At 43.1% G+C, this 25,273-nt stretch overlaps 1 protein-coding gene across 1 annotated transcript in view; it reads left to right on the forward strand.

Annotated features, from left to right (window-relative positions):
• Positions 1–25,273, forward strand: part of LYST (lysosomal trafficking regulator) — a 3,825,950-nt gene that overhangs the window by 1,849,321 nt on the left and 1,951,356 nt on the right. Inside the window, exon 26 of the mRNA XM_044075805.1 lies at positions 13,262–13,428. Coding sequence (XP_043931740.1) covers positions 13,262–13,428 — 167 coding nt within the window. The remainder of the gene's footprint in view (positions 1–13,261; positions 13,429–25,273) is intronic.

Consider the following 25,273-nt stretch of genomic DNA (forward strand, 5'->3'; position numbering starts at 1 on the left):
TTACCTTTTCTCCTAAGTCTGCCCATTTTACGTTTTTATTCTTTGTCAAGCTGACATGTGGCAATCGATTTGATCTATACAATGCAAGGAATTCTTGAGGTAATGAACAGCTAACCGCACTGTTCCCCTCAGTATCCCAATACAAAGTACGTAATACTAATCTAGTTGCACGATTTCTGAATAATTCTTGCTCAAATTCTCTATCAGGTCCTGGTGTATTACAGTAGTATAGAGTACAGTGTAACAAATGCTGTCGATCAGTGTCAAGGGAGGGGGCTTTACTGATGGCTACGTTCATCAGTTCCTCGGTTACTGCCCCTGGAACAGTCGTAACTAGGTCCTGGCTGTACCAGTAAAAAGTTTCACCCTCCGATCGCACTACAAAGGTATCCATTTGTCTCTGTGCCTCCATATCCTGTACAGTTGGAACTACTGCTATGCCAAATATCTGCATAAGGTCCCTACCCAATAGGTTCACTGGACACTTTGCAGAAACAACAATCTTACTTCTTTGGGTCATACCTGAAACAGGGACAGTTATTGCTATATCATGGGAAAGTGGTTCCCTGTATAGCTGTCCATTCGCAGCTTTCACTAGTATATAATCAGGTGATTCAGAATGTTCTGGTAACTTGGAGGGGGTGTATCAAAGTCCGTGACGCTCCTGAGTCACACAGGAATTTGACTTCCCTTCCCTCCACCAGAAGTGTAACTTCCGGTTTTGTATCTGCTAAGTAGAGCTCTAGGCTTAATAATGCTAAATCCAAAATTTTACTTTCTTCATCCTCTATACCTACTTGCACTTCCTCTATTCCTTCTATCACATTTACATTTGTTTTCTGTGTATTAACTTCTCCTGATGATTTCTGACTTTTGCATGATGTATCTTCACCATCATATAGTCAGTCCTCATCTCCCTTGTCTTCGGTGATTACCTTTTTGTTCTGTTTACAATCCCTCGCTAGATGTCCCTTCTTTCCGCACTTAAAGCATTCACCTCTCTTTTTCCTTTCCTCAAAATCTTCCGCCCGTTTGTCAGACTGTTTATTTCCCAGGGAATTTTTCTTTCCCTTTTTACCTGACTGTAACACAAATACTTCAGCTCCGTCTTCAGCAGTGAAGACTTGCGCCTTCTTTTTCTTCTTGCTATTAAAATGTCTTTCAGCATGTCTAGCATATTCAAGTAAGGCCTGTAGCCTACCTGTTCGATGGTCTATCATATGCTTCGTAATGAAGCTACTGATAGGTGCAATGCAACCTTTTAAAAATGCATTTTTCAGTTGTTGCTCATACGGGGAATCATTCACTTGATTTTCAGGAACTGTCATTGCGCTATGATTATTAAAACATTCTAATAATCTAGCATAGTACCCATCTATTGTCTCATTTTCCTGTTGTATGCATTGGTTAATGCAAGTCCAGTCTGCTCTAGGTTTCCATTTCTCAGCGATTTGGTCTGTAAGACCTTTCACTCTATTGTCTAATTCTGCGTCACAATGTGGGAGTGGTTTAAGCTCTGCATTACGAGGATTCCAGGTGCCACAAATCATGTGCCAATCTGGACCTATAATTTGTCTTACTACTTTTTCTACTTCTTCCCCATTCAAGTGGTAACTCAACCTCATGCCTTGCAAATCTTCTAAAAATTTCGTAAAATTGACTTTCGGATGGGGAATTCTCTCAGTAGCTTTCCGGATATCCTCCGGTGTCCATGGTCTGTATACTAAGAGTGTTGGGTCCTGCCCTACCTGTCCTGCCTGAGGATTTGGGACCTCTATAAGTGGACATATTTCTTCCTCACTCTCATCCTGTAGGTTTCTCTCTATTTGATATGATTCTGCGTCCCCATGTATTTTACGTGCTCGGGACCTAGTTTCAATAGGATCTCTAACAAATGATTGTGGTCTCTCTGAGACTTCAGGATAACGCGGAGGCGGACCAGCCTGTCCACTCACTTCATATCCTGAAAAAGGCAATGGAGGGGGCAGGGGAGGAGGAGCTGTTGCTATTACTATGTTATTATCTTCTTTGTCTAAGAATAATGTTTTTGAATTTTTAATCTTCTGTTCCCTACGGTTTGCTTCCTCAATCCACCTCTGTGCCTGAGGAATGTCTGCGTTGCTTTTTTGCCTGACCTCCCGCATCAGATTTAAGTTGCTTAAGGAGTTTAACCAGTGAAGTTTTATCTAATTTGCCATCAAATTCATATTTGTTAACCCATTTCGTATAATACCTAACATTATCAGAACGTTGTGATTGCATATATTTTGCGTCTTCGGTTAGGGGTGGATCTCGCAATGTTTTAGTGCACTGATTTCCCATGTCAAAAAGAAAATGTTACGTAACCCTTCTTATCACGTGATATCAAGATTTCAGTTCCTTTTCACAGTTTATCTAGAATAACTGCCTACCTTATTCTGTTACCCTGATCTATGACCAAATATACAGTAATTCCTTTTGTCCCTGATCTGCATAACGAATCTTGACAACAATATTTACTGTAACCTAGTCCCTGATCTAAAACAGAAAAAAGGCAAAATCGTCCTACCTGAGCCTCCAGTATTGAGCCGTCCAGGATCCGCTCTTCGGCCACAGATCAGAAAGTGGCCAGCCTCTTTAAACGACAATTCAGTCGGAGGTCTTTTCACCCAAGAAGAACCGTTTCGGTAACTTCTCCTGTGCAGTATTCGACCACTGGTAGACTGATCTGCAGCTGTCTGAGGGATTTCCGGCTAAAGAAGGACCAAACTGTTAAATAAAATCAAGAGATCAATACACAGGAGGTTCAGGTTCAAAAGTTTACTAGTGTACACCAGGAGGCAAAAAACGTACAAGTACAGAATTTTGTCTGACATGAAACAGGAAGTATACAATTTTATAGTCTTTACATTCAAGTTGTGCCCACCTTACTGACATGGTATGTCACAGGGCATTTGCATCACTTTAGCTTACAATGTTCTATTCATTGATTAATGCTGATGCTGTATATTTTAAAAAAGTTTTCCTTTGGTAACAATACGGCCTTGCTATCCACCTGGTCAGACATAATGTCTTTCTGTAAAGTTACTTCTTCAAGGTTTTACATCAGTTCGAATACAATAGCAGATTCAGTCTTTTAATACACTTCTTTGTTCCCTGTAACACTTTCCCAACAGCTGCATGTTATCTTAGTAACACATACACAAGGCCAAATCATCCCAGCAGGAAAGAGCAGAAGATTTCATTATTTCACATATTTAATTTCCTGACCCAGCAGATAATCACCTGTGAAAAGCATAAACATTAAGACTTGCTAAGCTAGCAACTGCCAGGGTCAGAGGTCAACTTGTTACAAGCCACACTTCAGTTTCAAAACTACTTGCAATTACACATGAATTCATCCATTTTGTTATATCATTAATAGAATAAAATGCATTACATACTACTTTACTTTTAAACTAGCATTTCACATATATTCAATTGCATATTTTTCTAACAACGTCCCTGTCCAGTGTCAGTGGTGAGGATTCAGGATCCTTGATTACTGGCCCACAGTGGGGACGTCACATGCTGTGTCACCTAGACTTTGATATTAACCAAAATGCGGTGCATCAGTTGCAATAGACATTTTTTTGTTTGTTTCCAGTTCAAAGAAAAAGATAATGCAGTCTTCTGAAATATGGACATTTTGTGTTGGCTTGCAGACTAAAATTGGATACCTCCTCAGTAAGAGAAAAGAGAAAATTAACTGTTTTGCAAAAATATTAGTTAAAAACATTTGCCATGTCAGTAGTAACAATGCCAGTAATAAAGTTTATAGGTTTTGTCAAGCTTATGATCTTTTGGAGCTGGATTGCTGTTATCATATCTTGATATTTCCTGCTGTCTGTGAACTGTATATTTAGATCTATCCAAAGCATTTGATTGCATACTACATGGCCATATCATTTAAAGTGTGATCAACATAGAACTCAGTCATAATATTGTTAAATGGAGAGATTACTTTTAAGAGATAGAAAGCAATGCTTTGTATTACAAGGTATAAATTTTTTTTGGAAAGGTATCCACTCCAGAGTTCCTCAAGGTTCGATACTAGGTCTTTTGTATTATTCAAACTAGTATTCTCCAACTTTCCTATCTCAGAATAATTTTGAATATGTAAGTATGCATGTGTCTGCAAGACTGGAGCTGGTTTAGATAATACCAGTGTTACTGAGGCCTTAAATAAGCATCTGAGCTTTATTGAGGCATGGGCAACAAAAATGTTTTAAAGTTTAATGTCAACCAAAGTAATGTAATCATCATCTTGAGGTGGTACCATGCATCAAAGATTTTGTGTTACTGTTGGCTCATACTTGACAACGAGACAGCATGTTGCCGATATAAGGAATAAAGAGTACAATAATATTTTGTTTGTCTATTGTTAATAAAGCGGATCTAGAATTTGTCCAGAGGCTCTCCGCAAAGAGGGTGTACAGTATTAGGCATCCTTCCTATACTGACAGACAAAAACAATTTAATTTCTGTCATGTTGATTATAGATTTCTGTAGGGAAGGTATGTATAACTATGTGAGTAGTCTTGAATGCTGATTTTAGAACTGAATTTGGCTTATCCTTTGAAAAAACATTTCCTGTAGTTAGGTACAGAGGTCCTTTATTTGAGAAGGGACACAACAGAGCCAACGAGAGAGAGAGGTACTCAACTAATTATTAAGTATTGAAACAAATAACCAGTTGAAATTATGAAATTTAACAGTGTAGATCTATTCAAAAGAGAGTTTAATGGTTTTACTGGCGATATAAAGAATCCAGGAATCTGCATTTTTAGTGACCTATTAGGCCCATGCAGCTGCTGATAATATGAACTAAATTCTTACAATTTTCGTGTTTTGGGACTTTTGTTCTACGTGAATTAATCATAATTGTTTATAAATACTTTTAAATGAGGTACTTAATCTTCCCTTGAACAATAGTTGATTCTAATGTTTTAGTGAGTGTGGGGAAATTAATCTATGCCATTTTTTCCTTCTTATGTTAGGTTTTAAGCAGTAACTTAATGGATATGGTGCTGGCTTAATTTGCACAGTTAAATGGAGATGAGTCTAGCATGGATTTATATACCAAGTATAGTTCACCTGTATATATATATATATATATATATATATATATATGTATATATATGTATATATATATATATATATATATATATATATATATATATATATATAATCTGCAGGATGCAAAGATAGTTCCAAAAGTCTCTGAGTTTGTATATTACAACCCATCTTATTTTGTCTGATAAGAATCCATAGATTTTTTTAAGCTGAGTAAAATGATTTGTTTTAGGGTGCAGAAGGCAGTTCTGCATTCTTTTGTTGGCTTGTTCAAAGATGGGGAGTGAATTGTTTTCTTAGTCCACTGGACTATGTTTGGTTGCAGCACACTGATCATAGCTAAGTGTGATAATGATTCCTGGGTCTTTTATTTTATTTTCTTCACTCAGTGTCGCTCTATTACTTTTTTTAAAATTTTGCATATATCTTTTTTCCTGTGTTTGACAGTACTGCTTTTACTGCACTGTATACTGGTTTTATTTAAACAAGCTTGGTATATTCTTTGTATCCTTCTTCCTTTCATTCGTTTTTTAGTACCCTCTTTATCATATTCAGTGTCATAGAGAAGTTGTAGATGTTATGTAGTCCAATCTCGCCTATGTTCTTACCGACTCGGCCAAACTTTTCCAGCTCGAAGTCTTCTATTGGCTGGGCTAAGCAGGTATCCCATGGTGCACTGCTCCATATCCCTAGATCTCATTTGCCGCTTGTGTAGCTCGGACGTGGTCTCGCTTTTGGGTGTGGCTAATTACCTTTTTTCTTGTTATTTGAGAAAATTTCTTACAAACAAAAAGCTATTTTCATAGCTAGTGTCTATTTAGTATTGTTTTGGTTTAGGTAGTGTGTTTGTGGTTTGTGGTATCCTGCTAACTGTTCTTTCGGGCTAGGCCCGTTTCAAGTTAGAGGACCTAGTCCTCTTGTCCTGTGTTGTTCGCGCTAAAACAGTTTAAGTTAGAGGTTTTAGTGTCGGTTTCCCCTTGCTATTTCTGGTCAGAAAACCATTTTAGTTAGAGGTTTTTGGCCTTTTTTGTTTCAGTGCATGTTCCTTCTGAGGGTTGTGTGTGTGCTGTGCAGTTTACTAACTTGTTCCCGCTTTTTGTGGTGTGTGTCTGGGTCCTTTCTTGTCAGAGAGTGACTAGTGCTGTGTTGGTTTTTTGTGATTGCTTGTTGGAAAATGTCCAAAGATTCCAAAGAGCACAAACCTTCGGGTTTTAAAAAGTGCACTAAGTGTGGTTACAAAATGTCCATCACCGATGGGCGCTCAATTTGTGTTTATTGCCTGGGAGCCATCCATCTGCAGGAGTCCTGCAGCTTCTGCCATGCTTTTAGTCCCAGAGTGCTCCAAGAAAGAATAAGCTGATTTTAAAGGGACTCTTGAAACCTTCTTTGGAAGAGGCCATGGATTCTTCTCCCAGTGCTAAATCTAAGTGTTCAAAATCTAAAAAGAGATCTCCGGCTCCTTCAGTTTCCTTGGAGCCACCGGAGAAAGTCACAAAACTTGCTTCGACCTCCTCAGCTCCACTGTCCTCGGGGCCGCAGGAAGTGTCGGTGTTGATGGAACCGGCGTCGGCTCCAATTATATTGGAACCTCTTCGGAGCCGATCGCCCAGTCTTAGACCAGTTTCACCTGAGAGGAGATCTCGATCTCCCTCCCTGTCCTCCAAATCCTCCAGGACCCTTTCTGATGTAGATGTTGATTGGGTGGTGCAGAGGCTCCTCCAGTCACCGGTTTTGGCAAAATTGTTTTCGGCTCCGGCCCAGTTGGCTCCGGAGCCCATCCCGACCCCTTCTTCGATCATTCCTCCTCCAAGCGCATCTCTGTCTTTGGAGCCAGAGTGTTCCGCTCCGTGTGATGTTCCTAGGTCTGTTCCAATGGCCCCCCCAGTCCTATCGGTACCGATGTCGGCTTCGACCCCGTCGGCTCCATCCACGGGGTTCGGGACTCGAGATTCTTCAGTCGGGCCCGAGGGGGACATCTTGGGACATATTTCGGTTCCGAGTCTTCCGCTCGGTGCCTCGGCTCGAGGGATCCCAACTCCTGCCTTGGTCTCGGAGGCTGGCCGGTCCTCAGACTTGGGGGGGGGCTGCCTTTGAGGCCATGCGGACTGCTCTGGCCAAATCGTCAGCTACATCATGCGGGTCGGTCATTTTGTCCCCCACCACTCTGGTGAGAGCCTCTGATCACCTCCTATCTGTAGACAGCGGAGCACCAAGGCCTAGGGATACCCCCCACGAATGGTCCCCAAGTTTTTGAGGGCCCCTCAAAGTTCGTGCCTGAGGAGCCCCCTAGAAAGAAAACGTGCAAGAGGAAGCACATAGACTCCCAGTGTGAGTCTCTCACCTCTGATACTGACCTCGAGGAATCGGAGGGGTCCCCCAAGTCATCCTCTGGTGATGTTTCCTTCTCCGACATCCTGGAGATACTGAAACAAAGAGGTGACTGGCCGTCCAAAGCCCCCTCCGAGGAGGAGTCGGTCTTCCTTAAGGCCTTTGGTGCTCAGCCCTCCGCCTCCTGGATGTCACCATCCTTCGACGAGCTCCTAGATTTAATTTGTCGGAGGGTGTGGGAAAACCCTGATTCTGTGGAGCCCGTACCCAGGCGTCCCAACAAGTTTCTTTCTGCTCCCCCGGGTAAGGAGTTTCTGTACAAAGGAGTCCCTGTGGATGCCATGGTGGTGGCGACGGCCACTCAGAAGGAAGTTAGCAGAGACTTCTTCCTTCGTCCATCCTCCTAACAAGGAGTCTAGGACCATGGACCGGTACGGGAAGCGTACCCTCTCGTCAGCAACCTTTACCTTACGGTCGCTGAACTATCTGTCTCATTTCACTCGGCTCCAGCGAGATCTCCTCAGGGAGTTAGGAGATACTCTTGCGGGTAATGTTCCTGAGGCGGTGGCCCAGACGGTTAATGCCCAGGAGTCTACCTTCAGTTCCATCGTCAACTCCTCCATGCAGCTCATCTCATATACAGCTGATGGAGTGAGTAGGGCAGCAAGCTCAGGAGTCGCCCTTAGAAGGCAAGCCTGGTTGCACCTTTGTCACTTCGCGGAGGCCTTCAAGTCTTCTTTCACTGACGCCCCCTTTGATGGTTCTTCTTTGTTCGGAACCAAAGTGAAAGACACCCTCACCAGGTGCGAACAATAGGGAAAGACCATGTCTGCCGTAGGGGTCCATTTTTCTCTTCCCTCTAGGCCTTACCCCAAGGCCCAGCAGGGTGGGAAGATGTGGTTCAAAAAAATCACAGAGGTTTTTTCCTGCCGCACAAGGTGAGTCCCCCTCCAGAGGCAGAGGAGGGGGAGGTTATTCAGGGAGATGCTGCCCTAGAGGCAGAGGGGGCCCCCGCAATTCGGGAAACCGCGATTCCTTTTGCTGCTCTCCCTACTCTCGTTCCTGAGGAAGTGCCCGGCTGTGCTTATCCGGAGCCAGTCGGGGGTCGAATTTCATTATATCCGGAAGCCTGGAAAAGCATCACCCAGGACTGATGGGTATTACTAGTAATTTCCGGAGGTTATGTCATTCCATTTACGTCAGACCCCCCTTCAGTCAGAAAAATCCCGGACGTTCCACCCAGTCAAAGGGATCAAGCAGCCTCAGAGGTTTCAAAGCTGCTAGGAAAAGGAGCCATCCAGCATGTACCCTCAGACCAAGTCGGATTAGGGACTTACTCAAGATTCTTTTTGCTGCCGAAAAGAACAGGGGACCTGAAACCCATATTAGATCTCAGCCAACTGAACAACTATGTACAGAAGTCCAAGTTCCATATGGTCACACTACAATCGATTCTCACATTGTTGGGAGAGGAGGTATGGATGTGCTCCATCGACCTCAAGGATGCTTACTACCATGTCAAAATGGACAGGGCATCCAGGAGTCACCTACGCTTCCGGCTGGGAGCCTGTCATTTCCAATTTCGAGCCCTGCCCTTTGGTCTCACCACAGCCCCCAGGGTGTTCACCAAATGTATGGCGGTGGTGACTGCTCACTTGAGACGTCAGGGATTCCAAGTGTTTCCGTATCTGGATGACTGGCTCCTTACCGCCCCCACCAGGCATCTACTAGTCCAAACCAAGGACGCTACGATCACTCTATGTCAACAGTTGGGCATAACACTAAATTGGGAAAAATCTGCCTTGTTGCCCTCACAGCGTGTCACCTTTATAGGTGCAGAATTAGACACCATTCGAATGTGAGCATTTTTACCGCAGGAAAGGATCAGAGTCTTACAGCAACAGATACACACCCTGGTGCCCCTGAGGAAAGTAAAGGCAAGATGGGTTCTTCAACTTCTGGGGACCATGGCAGCAACAATTATGTTGGTCCCTCTAGCGAGATTGCACATGAGACTTCTTCAATGGCTCCTGTTTGTTCAATGGTCTCTCCAAAAATTTCCACTTTCTCACCCCATTTTGCTCACGGACAGATGCAAACAGAATCTCAGTTGGTGGCTTTGCACCAACAATTTGGACAGGGGAAAACCCTTCGTTCCACCCATCCCAGTTGCCACAGTGACCACGGACGCCTCCCAGATGGGGTGGGGGGGGATTATCTTGGCAGGACAGTCCAAGGCACTTGGCAAGATCACGAGATACATCTGCATATCAACGTCCTAGAGACGAGAGCGGTGCTACTTGCGTTCCAGGCACTTCAGAGCTTTCTGCCTCTAGGGACGATTGCAGTACACTTGGACAACATGTCAGTAGTGTGGTATCTAAACAAGCAAGGGGGAACCAGATCTTACCCCCTGTGCAGGGAGGCCATGCAAATGTGGCAGTGGGCAGTATCTTCCCAATGGTTTCTGGTGGCAATGCACATTCCGGGGAAATCCAACGTGATAGCGGACAGGCTAAGCAGAGCTATTCTGATGCCTTACGAGTGGTCCCTGAATCGTCTAGTTGCAGAACGAATCTTCAGCAGATGGCGTCAGCCTTGCTGCGACCTTTTTGCCAGCCCCCTCAATGCCAAATGCAGCAGCTACTTCACACTGATCCCCCCACAGGGGGAGTCACCCAGGGATGTTCTAGTTCACGGTTGGCCCTCCGGTCTGCTTTATGCTTTCTCTCCATTTCCCTTGCTGTCAAAAGTGATTCAGAAAGCGCAATCCTTGGGAAGCAGAATGATTCTGATTGCTCCACACTGGCCTCGTCAAGTCTGGTTCCCCTTTCTCCAACCCTACATTGTGGACACTCCTTGGATTCTGGACCCACAACCAGATTTACTGACACACATGTCGGGACAGTTCCACCCCTTTCTGATGACCCTCCGGTTGACAGCCTGGCTACTCCACTTCCATCGTTAGTTAAGCTTCATAATTTTTCACCGGAAGTAGTTCACATTTTATCTTCCTCTCATAAGCCCTCTACTAGGAAGATTTATTCTAGCAAATGGAAGAGGTTTTCTATTTGGGCACATACCCAAGGAATTGATCCTTACACAGCCCCGATTGCTTCATTCTTGGAGTTTTTGTCTATGCTTTTCCATGAGGGTTCCGCGTCAGCTACCATAAAAGTTCAGTTGGCAGCGATCTCTAATTTTTATGTTGCTAATGAGCCTAGTGTCATGGCTCACAGACTCTGTAAGGCTTTCCTGAAGAGTACTCTATTACTCCGCCCTCCGGTCTCCGAACCTATCATGCCCTGGGATCTCAATTTTGTTCTACAAGCCCTTACTTCACCACCTTTCGAGCCTGCAGCTACCTGTGATTTGAAATTCTTGACCTGGAAAACAGCCTTTTTAATAGCAATCACTTCAGCCAGGTGAGTTTCAGAAATTCAAGCCCTTTCTATCAAACCTCCATACTTGATCTTCCATAAGGACAGGGTTTCTCTTAGACCAAACCCTTCTTTCCTTCCTAAAGTGGCTTCCGTATGTAATCTTAATCAATCTATTGAGTTGCCTGTATTCTTTCCTCATTTTTCAAACAAGGCACAATTTAAATTTCATCAATTGGATGTACACAGACAGTTACGTTTCTATCTGCACCAAACAAAAGATATCCGGAAGTCTGATCAACTATTTGTCTCCATTTCGGAAAACAAAATTGGGTCCCCTGTATCCAAAATCACCCTATCCAGAAGGATATCTAGTTGCATCTCTTTCGCCTACTCCGCAGGAAGAAAAGACCTGCCGTTTCCGGTCAAGACTCACTCTGCTCGGGCTGTTTCTACATCAACAGCCTATCAAGCCAGATTGTCTATGGATGATATATGTGCTGCAGCTACCTGGGCTTCTCCTCACACATTTGTTTCTCATTACAAATTGGACATGGTATCTAAGGGCAGGTCGTCCTTTGGTTCCACAGTACTCAGGAGTATTTTCCTATGAGCCATCCAGGATGTAGGTGCTAGGGATGCTGTCCCACGGGTAAGAATATAGGTGAGATTGGACTACATAACATCAAGAAGTTATGTACTCAGCATAACGTTCGATGTATGTAGTCCATCTCGCCTCACATTCTTACTTACCCTCCCACCTTCCCCCTTCCTGGAGGATCTGGAGGTTAGGTTTCTATTTACAGAGTTCCCTTCACCTTTAGCTTATTCTTTTTTACCTGGATGTTGTGTATGCATGGGGTATGAATGAGTATTTGCAGCAAACTAGATCTAGGGATATGGAGCAGTGCACCATGGAATACCTGCTTAGCCCAGCCAATAGAAGACTTTGAGCTAGAAAAGTTTGGCCGAGTCAGAGCCGAACCCACAGGTAAGAATGTGAGGCGAGATGGACTACATACAGCGAACGTTATGGTGAGTACATAACTTCTTGTTTACTCCTGTGCAACTAATTATGTGCAAAATAACTGCTCATCATAAGATATGCACACCCTGACATACTGTATACAGGCCGCACCAGTGACATAGAAGGATAAAGCCCTGACTAAAGGCCACCTGACCCAGGTTTGGTTAGCGGATTGGGTGACTGAGCAACAATGGAGAGATAGGCATTACCATCCCACAGAGGGCATTCCCCACATGATCACTGGTGCAGGCCAGGGACATACGAAGAAAGTGGCATAGACCTAAGAGGATTAGAGTGGAGACATTCACTGAGCTGCTACTGAGGCAGGGTGATACTTCAGCGTATCCCATCCACATTACACAAACACCTTGGATGCAACTGTAGAGACCATAAGGGAGGTGGAAAATGGAGTAGGGCATCAGTGGAAAAATTCCCTAGCTGATGATAAGATGTAAAAAGTTTGGGGTGTTACAGAAAGCTGGTAGACCCAGTGATGGATGTGGGGCAGTGGGGTAGGATACCATAGGATGAGCCAAAAAAGATGCTTACTGCATGCACACATAGAGGCAATTTAGAAGCTTGCTATACTACCTAAATTGGCTTTTGGATGTGGGAGGAGTCTAGAGACCTCATTGAAAACCCACACAGGGAGGACGTGCACACAGAAGACAGTGACCAGGTTACTTTTCTCGGTGGGACCTTAGATTCTTACTCTCATTGTACTGTGGCAGCACTAACAATGGAGTCTGAGGTATTGTATTTTGGATCTTTCAGAAGCAGTAGAGAGGGAGATAAGACTCATTGCTGGAGTGAGACTATGTAGTCCACGTGATTGTTGTGCTGTGATGCACTTCTCTTGGGGTGGAATGGGGAGATCATCTGCATGTAAGGCAGTCAACTTCCCGTTCCACTTTTGCATATAGCAGTAACTTGCTTCCCGTCATCCGTAAATTTCAGTGTTGATATATGGAAATGAGTATGCTTATCTGAGTGTAATATAGGTGTAGAGTAACTGCAGGATTTTAACAGGCTAACAAGAGGAACAAAAGAAACAATGACGCATAAGATTTTTGTTAGCCAAATTATTCAGAAATAAATTTTTGGGACTGTGCCTCAGTTTTGTATGTCCTAACTGTCAGAGATACAACCAAATTCATATTACAACACCAGAGGCACTTGCAGTATTAAATACTCATGTACAGTGTTAAAATGTTATTAATAAAACTCATTTTTATTCTTTTGCAGTTTTAGACTATTTGTTTTTCTAACTAATGGCAAATGAGACTATTTTGTTGAAACCAGGAGCATTTTGTTGCTTATGACTTTTCTGTGTGTGAAACCTTAAGCCACATTATTGACATAATATGTAATGTAACAGATAATTACTTTAAAACATTATTAATTTTGAATAAATAACCTTATCTTTCTCTAGTGTCCCAGCGAAAGATTATAAATTACTGGTGTGTGATATACAGCAGCTGTTGATAGCCATTGCCATCCACTCCTGTAGCTCTTCTGGGACTCGGTATTTCCAGATCATTGAAGATATGATAACATTGCTAGGGTACCTTCAGAAATGCAAGACTAGAAAGACACAAGGTAGGTGCTGTGGTTCAGACTTCCCTTAAACAGCTCAAAATTTGAAAACTGACTCCTCTGTTTTTAGACTTTTTGACAGCATGTGTGACATCTTCAGAGAGCACATGCAGAATGTCAGATGTTGCCTTCAGAAGGCAGAACCGGGAACATATTTGTACATTTTTCATAGCTTTTTCCAAGTAACTGTTTAAACATAATTATTCTCCAAACTTAATTCAGTGTACATTTTATTCTGGGTTGTCTATTTAAAGTAGTAGTGTGGCTGTTTCTTTACTGCATCCCTTTTCCTGTTTTCCAGCAGTTTACACTGAAAAAGCTTCTTGCTAGGATGTCAGTGTTGTTGCTTTGTGAGTACTTGATAGGAACCACTAAAAGCTTTTATGCTAGTTACAGCTCTTACTTTTTCTTTTGGTCACTTTGAACAATGAATTCAAATTCCTACTTTATTATCTAGGATCTCTGTAGTATGGCATCTGTCTTTACCCTCAGCAGGCTAACAGGCAAAACAGCATTAGTGTTATGGATATGTCAACCAATTCCTGTTTTGGAATTTTTGTCAGCAGCAGCATAGTGAGAGTTTGCTTTTGCTGGTCTGTGCACTAGGCTAACAAAAATCAAAACAGCTGGAGTGAAAGTAATTCTGTCCCTTGAGGGTTATTTTAATTCTACCAGTGTAATGTATTCAGTGCTTGCTTATTTATGTACATTTTATCTTAAGTCACAGACGAGGAACTGAATTTGCTATTTCTCTGTGACAGTGGAGGCTGTAACCACTCATCTTCAAGGGGAAGCCAGAACTGCTGTTTAAATATTTTGCTATCTGTTAGTGTGACATGACAACCTCTTGTATGTTTTTTTGTAATTTTTAGCTAGTTTCCAAAATACAAGATAATTTTTGTCTCATATCAGACTTAATACTACTAGATGCCATATACGTTCTTTTCAGTGGTGCTTTATTGAGTAGCTGTCCAGAAGGACCTTAAAAGTAGTTAGCTTGATCATCTGCTGTTCTTTTTATCTAGTTCTGTTTCTTTGTACATAATGTGATTTATTCTTTTGAAAATGCTGGTGCCCGTTTCCTTTTTTTATACTTGCTTCTATCTGAGAACTCATTACAGCTATTATAAAAATTATTTGTTTTTCTGTCAGGAAGTGGATGGAATATTCACAGTGGCCCCTTTTCAACCATGACTTTGACGTAGGCATATACAAAAGTTTGTAAACATGGCAGGACACTTTACAAACACAATGTGCATAACTGCAGGATGCTTACAGCATTACAGTTTATATAGTCAGACAGTTAATGCACCTACTGTGTAAAGTCACATATTTGTATTTTGAAACACACAGTGTAGAATGTAAGAAGAGCTTTCAGTTAATAGTTTTGTGAGTGCAGACCGATATTTCTGGTGAGTAAGAAGTAATATTGCTTAAGTTTATGGTCATCACTCCATTATTGGGACTCCACTGTCACATTTTTGCTATTATTACCTTTAGAGTTATTGTAATATTTGATGATCATCTTAGGACTCTGGGGAAGACTGGCTGATTTTGCATTCTTGCTGTTGGTGGGCAAATATCTCGATGAAGTTGTTTGCAGAACTGGGTAGTTAAGAAGAGGAATATCAAGAATGTAGATCTATGGATGATAGCAATACATTTGCTTTTCATCAGAGAATAGAGATGCGCTTGTCTGAATACCAGCAACATGCAATGATTATTTATTTATTTTTTTTTTTTTTATTATCCGTAGCTTCTTGGCATTTTCAGACCAGACTAAAGCAGTAAGTAATAATAAGCTCAACTCCAAATGTGGTGAGAGTTGCAGGCTGTGTCCTCTGTAGCAGCTGGGAGAAGAATTATTGAAATTGCCCTGCTGATCACTAGCTGTTTCTCAGTTTTAATTTGGCATTTTTCCATGATTCCATGTTTTTGGAATGTGACTGAGAAGTCAAGGTGCACTACAGTTTATCTCTCTCTGATTGTACAAGTGACTTATTAGCTTACACTGAAGGTTATTTTTGAGTCAAATGGCTTAATTAGAGCCCCAAATAAGGCAACTGGAGGTTGATGGAGTCAAATCCAGGGCTGCTGGATGAAGTTTATTGGCATTCCATAACTTTAATCCTCTTTGCTAAACTGCGCTGATACTTCTGTGTTTTTATTTTTATATTTTATACTGTTTCCTAAAAAGTTGATAGAGATAACATTCTTTTTATCCGTATACTCAAATTTAGTGTCAGTATGCAATTTTGTATGTGTGTGTATTTATATTTATTAATGTATATTTGTTTACCGGGATAGTGCACTGATCACTATTGACCAATTTCAGGCTTACGCCCCCTTAAGGAGATCAGAGCGTATAGAGAACCAAAATAGACAAAAGCCTTTTTTTAGTGTTTCAAAATCGACCCAGGACATACAAGGGGAAGAACAAGGGAGAATACAGAAACTCCCACAGATGATTCAAAATAGCACTATAATAGCATTACAGTAGATGGTAATTGTTATACACATGAGGGATATAACATATTCAATTACACAGAATATGAAGTTAACAATACTCTTTTTTTTTTTTTTCCATTTTTAAAAAAGGCTTTAAATATGTGCCTAGTTTTAAGGTGGATATTGTTGATGCTATTTCAGAGCTAAAATTATACACAAGGAAGTTGAATTTTAGGATTTTATTTAAGGGATAGGAAGTTAACAAACAGGTTGATGGATTTAAGAGAAGGAGTTGTTTTAACCCCCCATTACATCCCACAGTTCAAGCATTCGAGAAGGCATGTGAGTGTGATATACAAAATTTACTTAATGGTTCTATGAAGGTAAAAAAAATTCAACTTTAATAAGGATGAATTTCAACTGTTAAATAAGCTTAGACAAGATAATTCAATCAGAATTATGAACCCGGACAAGGGGGTGGGGTAGTTTTGTTTAATAACACTGACTACATAGATCAACTTTTTCAGATGCTGAAAAATATCAGGTGGCTTCTCGCAACGAAGTTTCGATAGCGTATAGGAAGATTCAACTTTTCATGGAAGATTTTTTGTTCCACAGGGCCATCTCTGAAGATTTATATAATTTTTTGTCTTCACAACATCCCTCCACACCAGTTGCCTTTGGTATTCCGAAGGTGCATAAGTCAGTTCAACAACCTCCTTTTAGAGTTATCATTTCTGCAAGGTACAGTAGTACCTATTCATTAAGTATTTTTGTAGACAGAATTTTGAAAAGTTCAATTAAGGGGATTTACTATTTACTTCTTGATTCTTGGGATTTTTTGACGAAATTTAAAAATGAGTGGTACACTGATAAAGGTGTCTTGAGAATAGTGGATGTGGTGGATTTATTCACTTCAATTCCACAAAGAGAAGGGTTAGAACATTTTCATGATGCTGTCAGAGCCTTAACTACTTTGAATAACACTGTGATCAATTTCATTATGACTTCCATGGAATACATTTTATCTTGTAATTACTTTTTGTTTGAAGGTGAACATTACAAGCAGGTTCAAGGTGTAGCGATGGGGGCCACATGTGCCCCCATCTATGCCAGTTTAGTTTTATTCGCTTGGGAGAAAAAACACATATTCACTAGTTCCTTTAAAGATGAGTGGTTCGGATATTTCCATTATCTGGATAACATTTTTATTGTGTGGAAAAATAATGAAAATAGGGCTAATGAGTTTGTTAAATATGTTAATGAAATTTCACCATTTTTTAAATTTACTTCTGAACATTCTATAAACAATATGAATTTTTTGGATGTGTTGATTTCAAAGGATAATGATGAGAATTTTCACATCCACTATTTTTAGAAAATCAACTTTTTCGAACGCTTACCTAGATTTTCATAGTTGTCGTCCCCATTATCAAAAGAAAAATATTCACAGGGGCCAACTTATCAGAGCCACAAGAATGTGTTCAACAAAGGAACTGTTCTTGGAAGAAGTAGACAGTATCACTAGTATGTTCAAAAACAGAGGATATCCAGAGATTTTGTTATCCAAAACTACTAAAAGTATTGTGGATTTATGGGGTATTAAATATAACCCCCTTCTTTGTAGTGGTATAGTCAATACAAATGTTGACTTTATACCACATGGTTCTAGTTTCTAAGTATGGTTATTCCCTTTGGGGAAAGAGAAACCACTATGAAATCTGTTATTCGGAACAACTGGAATATATTTAGGGGTAACACAGAATTATTCAACCTGGTGGGGAAAGGCCCGCAATCTGTACATAAAACAGGTAAAATATTAAGTACTGCATTGAGCACAATATCCCACAGAAGCCCATAGAGAGGAAAGGTACACATAGATGTAGAACATGCAGACAGTGTTCTTTTATAATAGATAGTGATGTGGTACAGATTGAAGGTAGAACATGACCAATTAAATTACAAAAAGGGAACTGTAACACCAAGGGTTTAGTGTATATATTGCTGTATGCCAGACGTGCAGATATTTTTATGTAGGAAAAACGGAAAGGGCTTTAAAATGTAGAATATACGAGCATTTGTATGCCATGTCTAGATGTAATTCCAACAATGCCCTGTATAGACACACACTTGTATGTCAGAACTTTACCAGCTTTAAGTTTGAGATTTTGGAAACTGTGCCCATCAGTCCAAGAGGGGGATGGTGGGAACTCAATGTCGACTTAAGAGAATTTTACTGGATTTTTAGACTATATGCCACAAATACACTAAGTTTGAATGATTATTTTTCATTACTACCAGTTTTGAAAAGACTGCGGTGGTGGTGCTGCGGTAGCGTTGTCGCCTCACAGCAAGACGTTGTGCCATTCGATTCTCAGCTAGTGCGTCTTCTGTGTGGTGAAATGCATGAATGGGCGTACCTTCGTTGAATGTTGTGCGTCAGGGCTGGCAAACTCGGCACGTAAAAATCTACTGCCAATCATTAGCGGATCGGAGTTCCGCTGTAGCGACCCCTAACCGGGAAAAAGCCGAAAGACACAAACAAACTACCAGTTTTGAAAAGGAGATCTCTTAAGCTCTAAAGGCCAAAAGGTTTTTTTTAATTTTGTAATGTTTTTAATGTATATAAAGATTTCTCATGGTGTATGTGTATTTAAAGGTATCATTTTAAAGTTGTTGTACTAATTTTCTACAAGATATTTAAATAATTGATTGAATCAAGAATTAGGTATATATGGTGATCTAATTTCCTGTCTTTTAGTACTGATGATGTCCCAGAGTATAGATGGAGGGATGAAAGTGCTAAACAACTGTTTTTTTTTTCAATAAACGCTGTTCTTGGATTTTATCTCGGACTGTTTGTGAGGCTTATTGTGGAGTACACGTACAAGCACTGTGTGGTTTTATTTCGTGGTTTGTTCATAGTGCTTGCTTCAAACGGGTACATTTATTTCTTGGGTTATATTTATTAAAGTATATTTGTTTACCGGGGTAGTGCACTGATCAATATTGACCAATTTCAGGCTTAGCCTGAGTGAAATACAAAATATTTCACAAACAAAAAATTATCAAAATGTAAGCAACAACAGAGTAGTTCAGACTAATTACACAGAAAAAAATGTGAGCAAACATTGTGCAATACAGTTAAACAGAATGTAATGTACAATACATGCATTAGTTTCTAAAGTGGTTCAATCTTCAGTGAATCTTGAGAGAGGAGACGAGACTTTGAAAGGAGATAGGTTAAGTGATATATCCTGTGTTGAAGCTGGAGCATTTGGCTGGGCTGAAGAACTGCTTTTTGAGTTGCATTCTGAATTTGAAACAAGTGATGTTATGTAGTCCTATCTCGCCTACATTCTTACCCATGGACTCGGCCGACTTTTCTAGCTCAAAGTCTTTCATGGGCTGGGCTAAGCAGGTATCCCATGGTGCACTGCTCCATATCCCCAGATCTCGTTTGCCCCTCGTGTAGCTCAGACGTGGTCTCGCTTGGCCTAAGTACCTTTTTTCTTGTCTTAAAGAAAAGTTTTGGTCCATAAACAAAAGCTATTTTCATAGCTATTGTCTTGTGTTGCTTGAGGTTGTGATCGTGTGCTTGTTTGTGTGGTACCCCGCTGACTGTTCCCTTGGGCTAGGCTCGTTTCAGTTAGAGGGCCTAGTCCTTCTCCTATTGCCTTCTGTGTATGTACGGTCTAAACCATTTTAAGTTAGAGGTTTGGGCTATTCCCTTTCCTTGTGGTCATCAACCATTTTTGGTTAGAGGTTTTGACTTGCTTCTCTAGTGTGTGTGTTTGGTCACTGTTTAGTTTTCGTTCTCGCGTTTTGTGGTGTGAGCACCTGTCAGTTCTTCTCAGACTTGTTTTTGCATTTTTGGTGTAGTAGTGAAGATGTCCAAAGAGTCCAAAGAGCACAAACCTTCGGGTTTCAAAAAGTGCTCTAAATGTGAGTACAAAATGTCCATCACCGATGGGCATTCCATTTGTGTCTGTTGCCTGCGAGCCATTCACCTGCAGTAGTCCTGCAGTTTTTGTCATGCCTTCAGTCCTAGAGTTCTCCAAGAGAGAAAGAATAAGCTGATTTTAAAGGGACTCTTGAAACCCTCTTTTGAAGAGGCTATGGATTCATCTCCCAGTGGTAAGTCAAAATCTGGCAAGTCTAAAAAGAGATCTCTGGCTCCGTCAGCTTCATTGGAGCCTCCAGAGAAAGTCTAAAAAATTGCATCGACCTCCTTGGCTCCACTGTCCTCGGGGCCGCAGGAAGTGTCGGTGTTGACGGAACCGGCATTGGCTCCAATTTTATTGGAACCTCTTAGGAGCTGATCGCCCAGTCTCAGAGCAGTTTCTCCTGAGAGGAGATCTTGATCTCCCTCCCTATCTTCCAAATCCTCCAGGACCCTTTCAGATGTGGATGTCGATAGGGTGGTCCAGAGGCTCCTCCAGTCACCGGTTTTAGCAAAATTATTTTCGGCTCCGACCCAGTCGGCTCCGGAGCCCGCCCTGACCCCGTCTTCGATCATTCCTCCTCCGAGCACATCTCTGTCTTCGGAGCTGGAGTGTTCCGTGCTGTGTGATGTTCCTAGGCCGGTTCCGATGGCCCCTTTGGCTCCATCGGTACCGGCATCGGCTCCGACCCCATCGGCTCCGTCCTCAGGGTTCGGGACTCAGGATTCTTTGGTTGGACCCGATGGGGACATCTCGGGGCTTATTTCAGTTCCGAGTCTCCCTCTGGGTGCCTCGGCTCGGGGAACTCCGACCCCTGTCATGGCCTCAGAGGCCGGTCGCTCCTCGGATGCGGGGGGGGGGGCCTGCCTTCGAGGCTATGAGGACCGCGCTGGCCAGATCATCAGCTACATCAGGCAGGTTGGTCACTCTGTCCCCCACCACTCCGGTGAGAGCCTCTGATCACCACCTATCCATGGATAGCAGAGCACCGGGGCCTAGGTATACCCCCACGAGTGGTCCCCAAATTTCTGAGGGCCCCTCAGAGTTCGTGCCTGAGGAGCCCCCTAGAAAGAAAACGTGCAAGAGGAAACACATAGACTTCCAGGATGAGTCCCTCACCTCTGATACTGACCTCGAGGAATCGGAGAGGTCCCCCAAGTCATCCTCTGATGTTTCCTTCTCTGACATCCTGGAGATACTGAAACAAAGAGGTGACTGGCCGTCGAAAGCCCCTTCCGAGGAGGAGTCAGTATTCCTTAAGGCTTTTGGTGCTCAGCCCTCTGCCTCCTGGGTGTCTCCACCCTTCGACGAGCTCCTTGATCTGATATATCGAAGAGTGTGGGAAAACCCTGATTCTGTGGAGCCCATGCCCAGGAGTCCCAACAAGTTTCTTTCCGCCCCCCCCAGGGCAAAGAGTTTCTGTCTAAAGGAGTCCCTGTAGATGCCATGGTGGTGGTGGTAGCCACTCAGAAGGAAGTAGCACTGTCTTCTTCATCCGTCCATCCTCCTAACAAGGAGTCTAGGACCATGGACCGGTACGGAAAGAGTACCCTCTCATCAGCAACCTTTACCTTACGGTCGCTGAATTACCTGTCTCATTTCACTCAGCTCCAGAGAGATCTCCTCAAGGAGTTAGGAGATACTCTTGCGGGTAACATTCCTGAGGCGGAGGCCCCAGACTGTTAACGCCCAGGTCTCTACCCTCAATTCCATTGTCAACTCATCCATGCGGCTCATTTCGTATGCGGCCGAGGGAGCGAGTAGGGCAGCAAGCTCAGGAGTCGCCCTTAGAAGACAAGCCTGGCTGCGCCTGTGTCACTTTGCAGAGGCCTTCAAGTCTTCCTTCACTGACGCCCCCTTTGATGGTTCTTCTTTGTTCGGGATCAAAGTGAAAGACACCTTCACCAGGTGCGAGCAAGAGGGAAAGACCCTGTCTGCCATAGGGGTCTGTTTTTCCCTTCCTTCTAGGCCTTATCCCAAGGCCCAGCAGGGGCGGAGATGTGGTTCAAGAAATCACAGAGTTTTTTTCCTGCTGCACAAGGTGAGCCCCCCCTCCAGATGCAGAGGAGGGAGAGGTTATTCAGGGAGACACCGCCCCAGAGACAGAGGGGGCCCCCGCAATTCGGGAGACCGCATTTCCTTTCGTGGCTCTCCCTACTCTTGTTCCTGAGGGTGTGTCTGTCTGTGCTTATCCGGAGCCAGTCGGGGGTCGAATTTCGTTATATCCGGAAGTCTGGGAAAGCATCTCCCAGGACCGATGGGTATTACAGATAATTTCTGGAGATTATCTCATTCCGTTTACATCAGACCCCCCCTTCAATCAGAAAAATCCCAGATGTTCCACCCAGTCAAAGGGATCAAGCAGCCTCAGAGGTTTCAAAGCTGCTAGTAAAAGGAGCCATCCAGCGTGTCCCCTCAGACCAAATCAGATTAGGGACTTACTCAAGATTCTTTTTGGTGCCGAAAAGAACAGGGGACTTGAGACCCATATTAGATCTCAGCCAACTGAACAACTATGTACAGAAGTCCAAGTTCCATATGGTCACGCTACAATTGATTCTCCCATTGGTGGGAAAGGAGGTATGGATGTGCTCCATCGATCTAAAAGATGCTTACTACCATGTGAAAATGGACAGGGCATCCAGGAGTCACCTACGCTTCCAGCTGGGAGCCAGTCATTTCCAGTTTCGAGCCCTTCCCTTTGGTCTCACCACAGCCCTCACGGTGTTCACCAAGTATATGGCGGTGGTGACGGCTCACTTGAGACGTCAGGGATTCCAAGTGTTTCCATATCTGGATGACTGGCTCCTTACCGCCCCCACCAGGCATCAACTAGTTCAAACCAGGGACGCTACCATCACTCTATGTCACCAGTTAGGTATAACAATAAATTGGGAAAAATCTGCTTTATTGCCCTCGCAGCGTGTCACCTTTATAGGAGCAGAATTAGACACCATTCGAATGCGAGCATTTTTACCGCAGGAGAGGATCAGAGTCTTACAACAACAGATACACATGCTGATGCCCCTGAGGAAAGCGAAGGCAAGATGGGTTCTCCAACTCCTAGGGACCATGGCAGCAACAATCATGTTGATCCCTCTAGCAAGATTGCACATGAGAATTCTCCAATGGCTCCTCTTTGTTCAGTGGTCCCTCCAAAGATTTCCACTTTCTCACCCCATTTTGCTCATGGACAGATGCAAGCAGGACCTCGGTTGGTGGCTTTGCACCAACAATTTGGACGGGGGAAGGCCCTTCGTTCCACCCATCCCGGTTGCCACGGTGTCCACGGACGCCTCCCAGATGGGGTGGGGGGGCATTTTCTTGGCAGGACAATCCAAGGCACGTGGCAAGAGCACGAGATACATCTGCATATAAGCGTCTTAGAAATGAGAGCAATGCTACTTGCGTTGCAGGCACTTCAGAGTGTTCTACCTCTAGGGACGATTGCAATACACTCAGACAACATGTCAGTAGTGTGGTATCTAAACAAGCAAGGGGGAATCAGGTCTTACCCTCTGTGCAGAGAGGCCATGCGAGTGTGGCAATGGGCAGTAACTTCCCAATGGTTTCTGGTGGCAATGCACATTCCAGGGAAGTCCAGCGTGATTGCGGACAAGCTAAGCAGAGCTATTCTGATGCCTTACGAGTGGTCCCTGAATCGCCTGGTTGCAGAGCGAATCTTCAGCAGATGGGGTCAGCCTTGCTGCGACCTTTTTGCCAGCCCCCTCAATGCAAAATGCAGCAGCTACTTCACGCTGATCCCCCCACAGGGGGAGTCACCCAGGGACGCTCTGGTTCACAATTGGCCCTCCGGTCTGCTTTATGCTTTCCTTCCGTTTCCTTTGCTGTCAAAGGTGATTCAGAAAGCGCATTCCTTGGGAAGCAGAATTATTCTGATTGCTCCACACTGGCCTCGCCAAGTTCCCCTTTCTTCAGCAATACATTGTGGATGCTCCTTGGATTCTGGACCCTCAACCAGACTTACTGACACACATGTCGGGACAGTTCCACCTCTCCCTGATGACCCTCTGGTTGACAGCCTGGCTACTCCACTTCCATCATTAGTCAGACTTCATAAATTCTCACTAGAAGTGGTTCATATATTATCGTCCTCTCATAAGCCATCTACTAGAAAGATTTATTCTAGTAAATGGAAGAGGTTTTCTATCTGGGTGCATACCCGAGGCATTGATCCTTACACAGCTCCAGCCTTGGAGTTTTTGTCTATGCTTTTCCATCAGGGTTCCACATCAGCTACCATCAAAGTTCAATTGGCAGCGTTCTCTAATTTTCATGTCGCTAATGAGCCTAGTCTCATGGCTCATAGACTATGCAAGGCTTTCCTGAAGGGTACTCTGTTGCTCCGTCCCCCGGTTTCTGAGCAAATCATGCCCTGGGATCTCAATTTTGTTCTACAAGCCCTTACTTTACCACCTTTCGATCCTGCAGCTACCTGTGAATTGAAATTCTTGACCTGGAAAACAGCCTTCTTAACAGCAATCACTTCAGCAAGATGAGTTTCAGAAATTCAAGCCCTCTCCATTAAACCTCCATACTTAATCTTCCATAAGGACAGGGTCTCTTTTAGACCAAACCCTTTGTTCCTTCCTAAAGTGGCTTTCGTGTCTAATCTTAATCAATCCATTGAGTTGCCTGTGTTCTTTCCTCACTTTTCGTACAAGGCAGAATTTAGATTTCATCAGTTGGATGTACACAGACAATTACGCTTCTATCTGCACCGAACAAAAGATATCCGGAAGTCTAATCAACTTTTTGTTTCCTTTTCGGAAAACAGAATGGGGTCCCCTTTCTCCAAGGTCACCCTATCCAGATGGATATCTAGTGGTATCTCTTTTGTCTACCACGCAGGAGGAAAAGATCTGCCATTTCCGGTTAAGGCTCACTCTACTCAGGCTGTTTCTACATCTACAGCCTATCAGGCCAGATTGTCAATGGGTGATATATGTGCTGCAGCTACTTGGGCTTCTCCTCACACATTTGTTTCTCATTACAAATTGGACGTGGTTTTTAGGGGCAGGTCGTCCTTTGGCTCCACAGTTCTCAGGAGTATTTTCCTATGAGCCACCCAGGATGTAGGTGCTAGAGATGCTGTCCCACGGGTAAGAATGTAGGTGAAATAGGACTACATAACATCAAGAAGTTATGTACTCACCATAACGTTCGATGTATGTAGTCCATCTCGCCTCACATTCTTACTTCCCCTCCTACCTTCCCCCTTCCTGGAGGATTTGGAGGTTAGGTTGTCCATCTGCAGAGTTCCCTTACTTGGCTTATTTTTTTACCTGGATGTGGTGTATGCATGGGGTACAAATGAGTTTTCGCAGCAAACTAGATCTGGGGATATGGAGCAGTGCACCATGGGATACCTGCTTAGCCCAGCCATTGAAAGACTTCGAGCTAGAAAAGTCGGCCGAGTCGGAGCCGATGTTCGG

Source organism: Protopterus annectens, chromosome 1.part1, assembly GCF_019279795.1.
Source record: "Protopterus annectens isolate FY-2018-M chromosome 1.part1, PAN1.0, whole genome shotgun sequence".
NCBI classification, from domain to species: Eukaryota; Metazoa; Chordata; order Ceratodontiformes; family Protopteridae; genus Protopterus; species Protopterus annectens.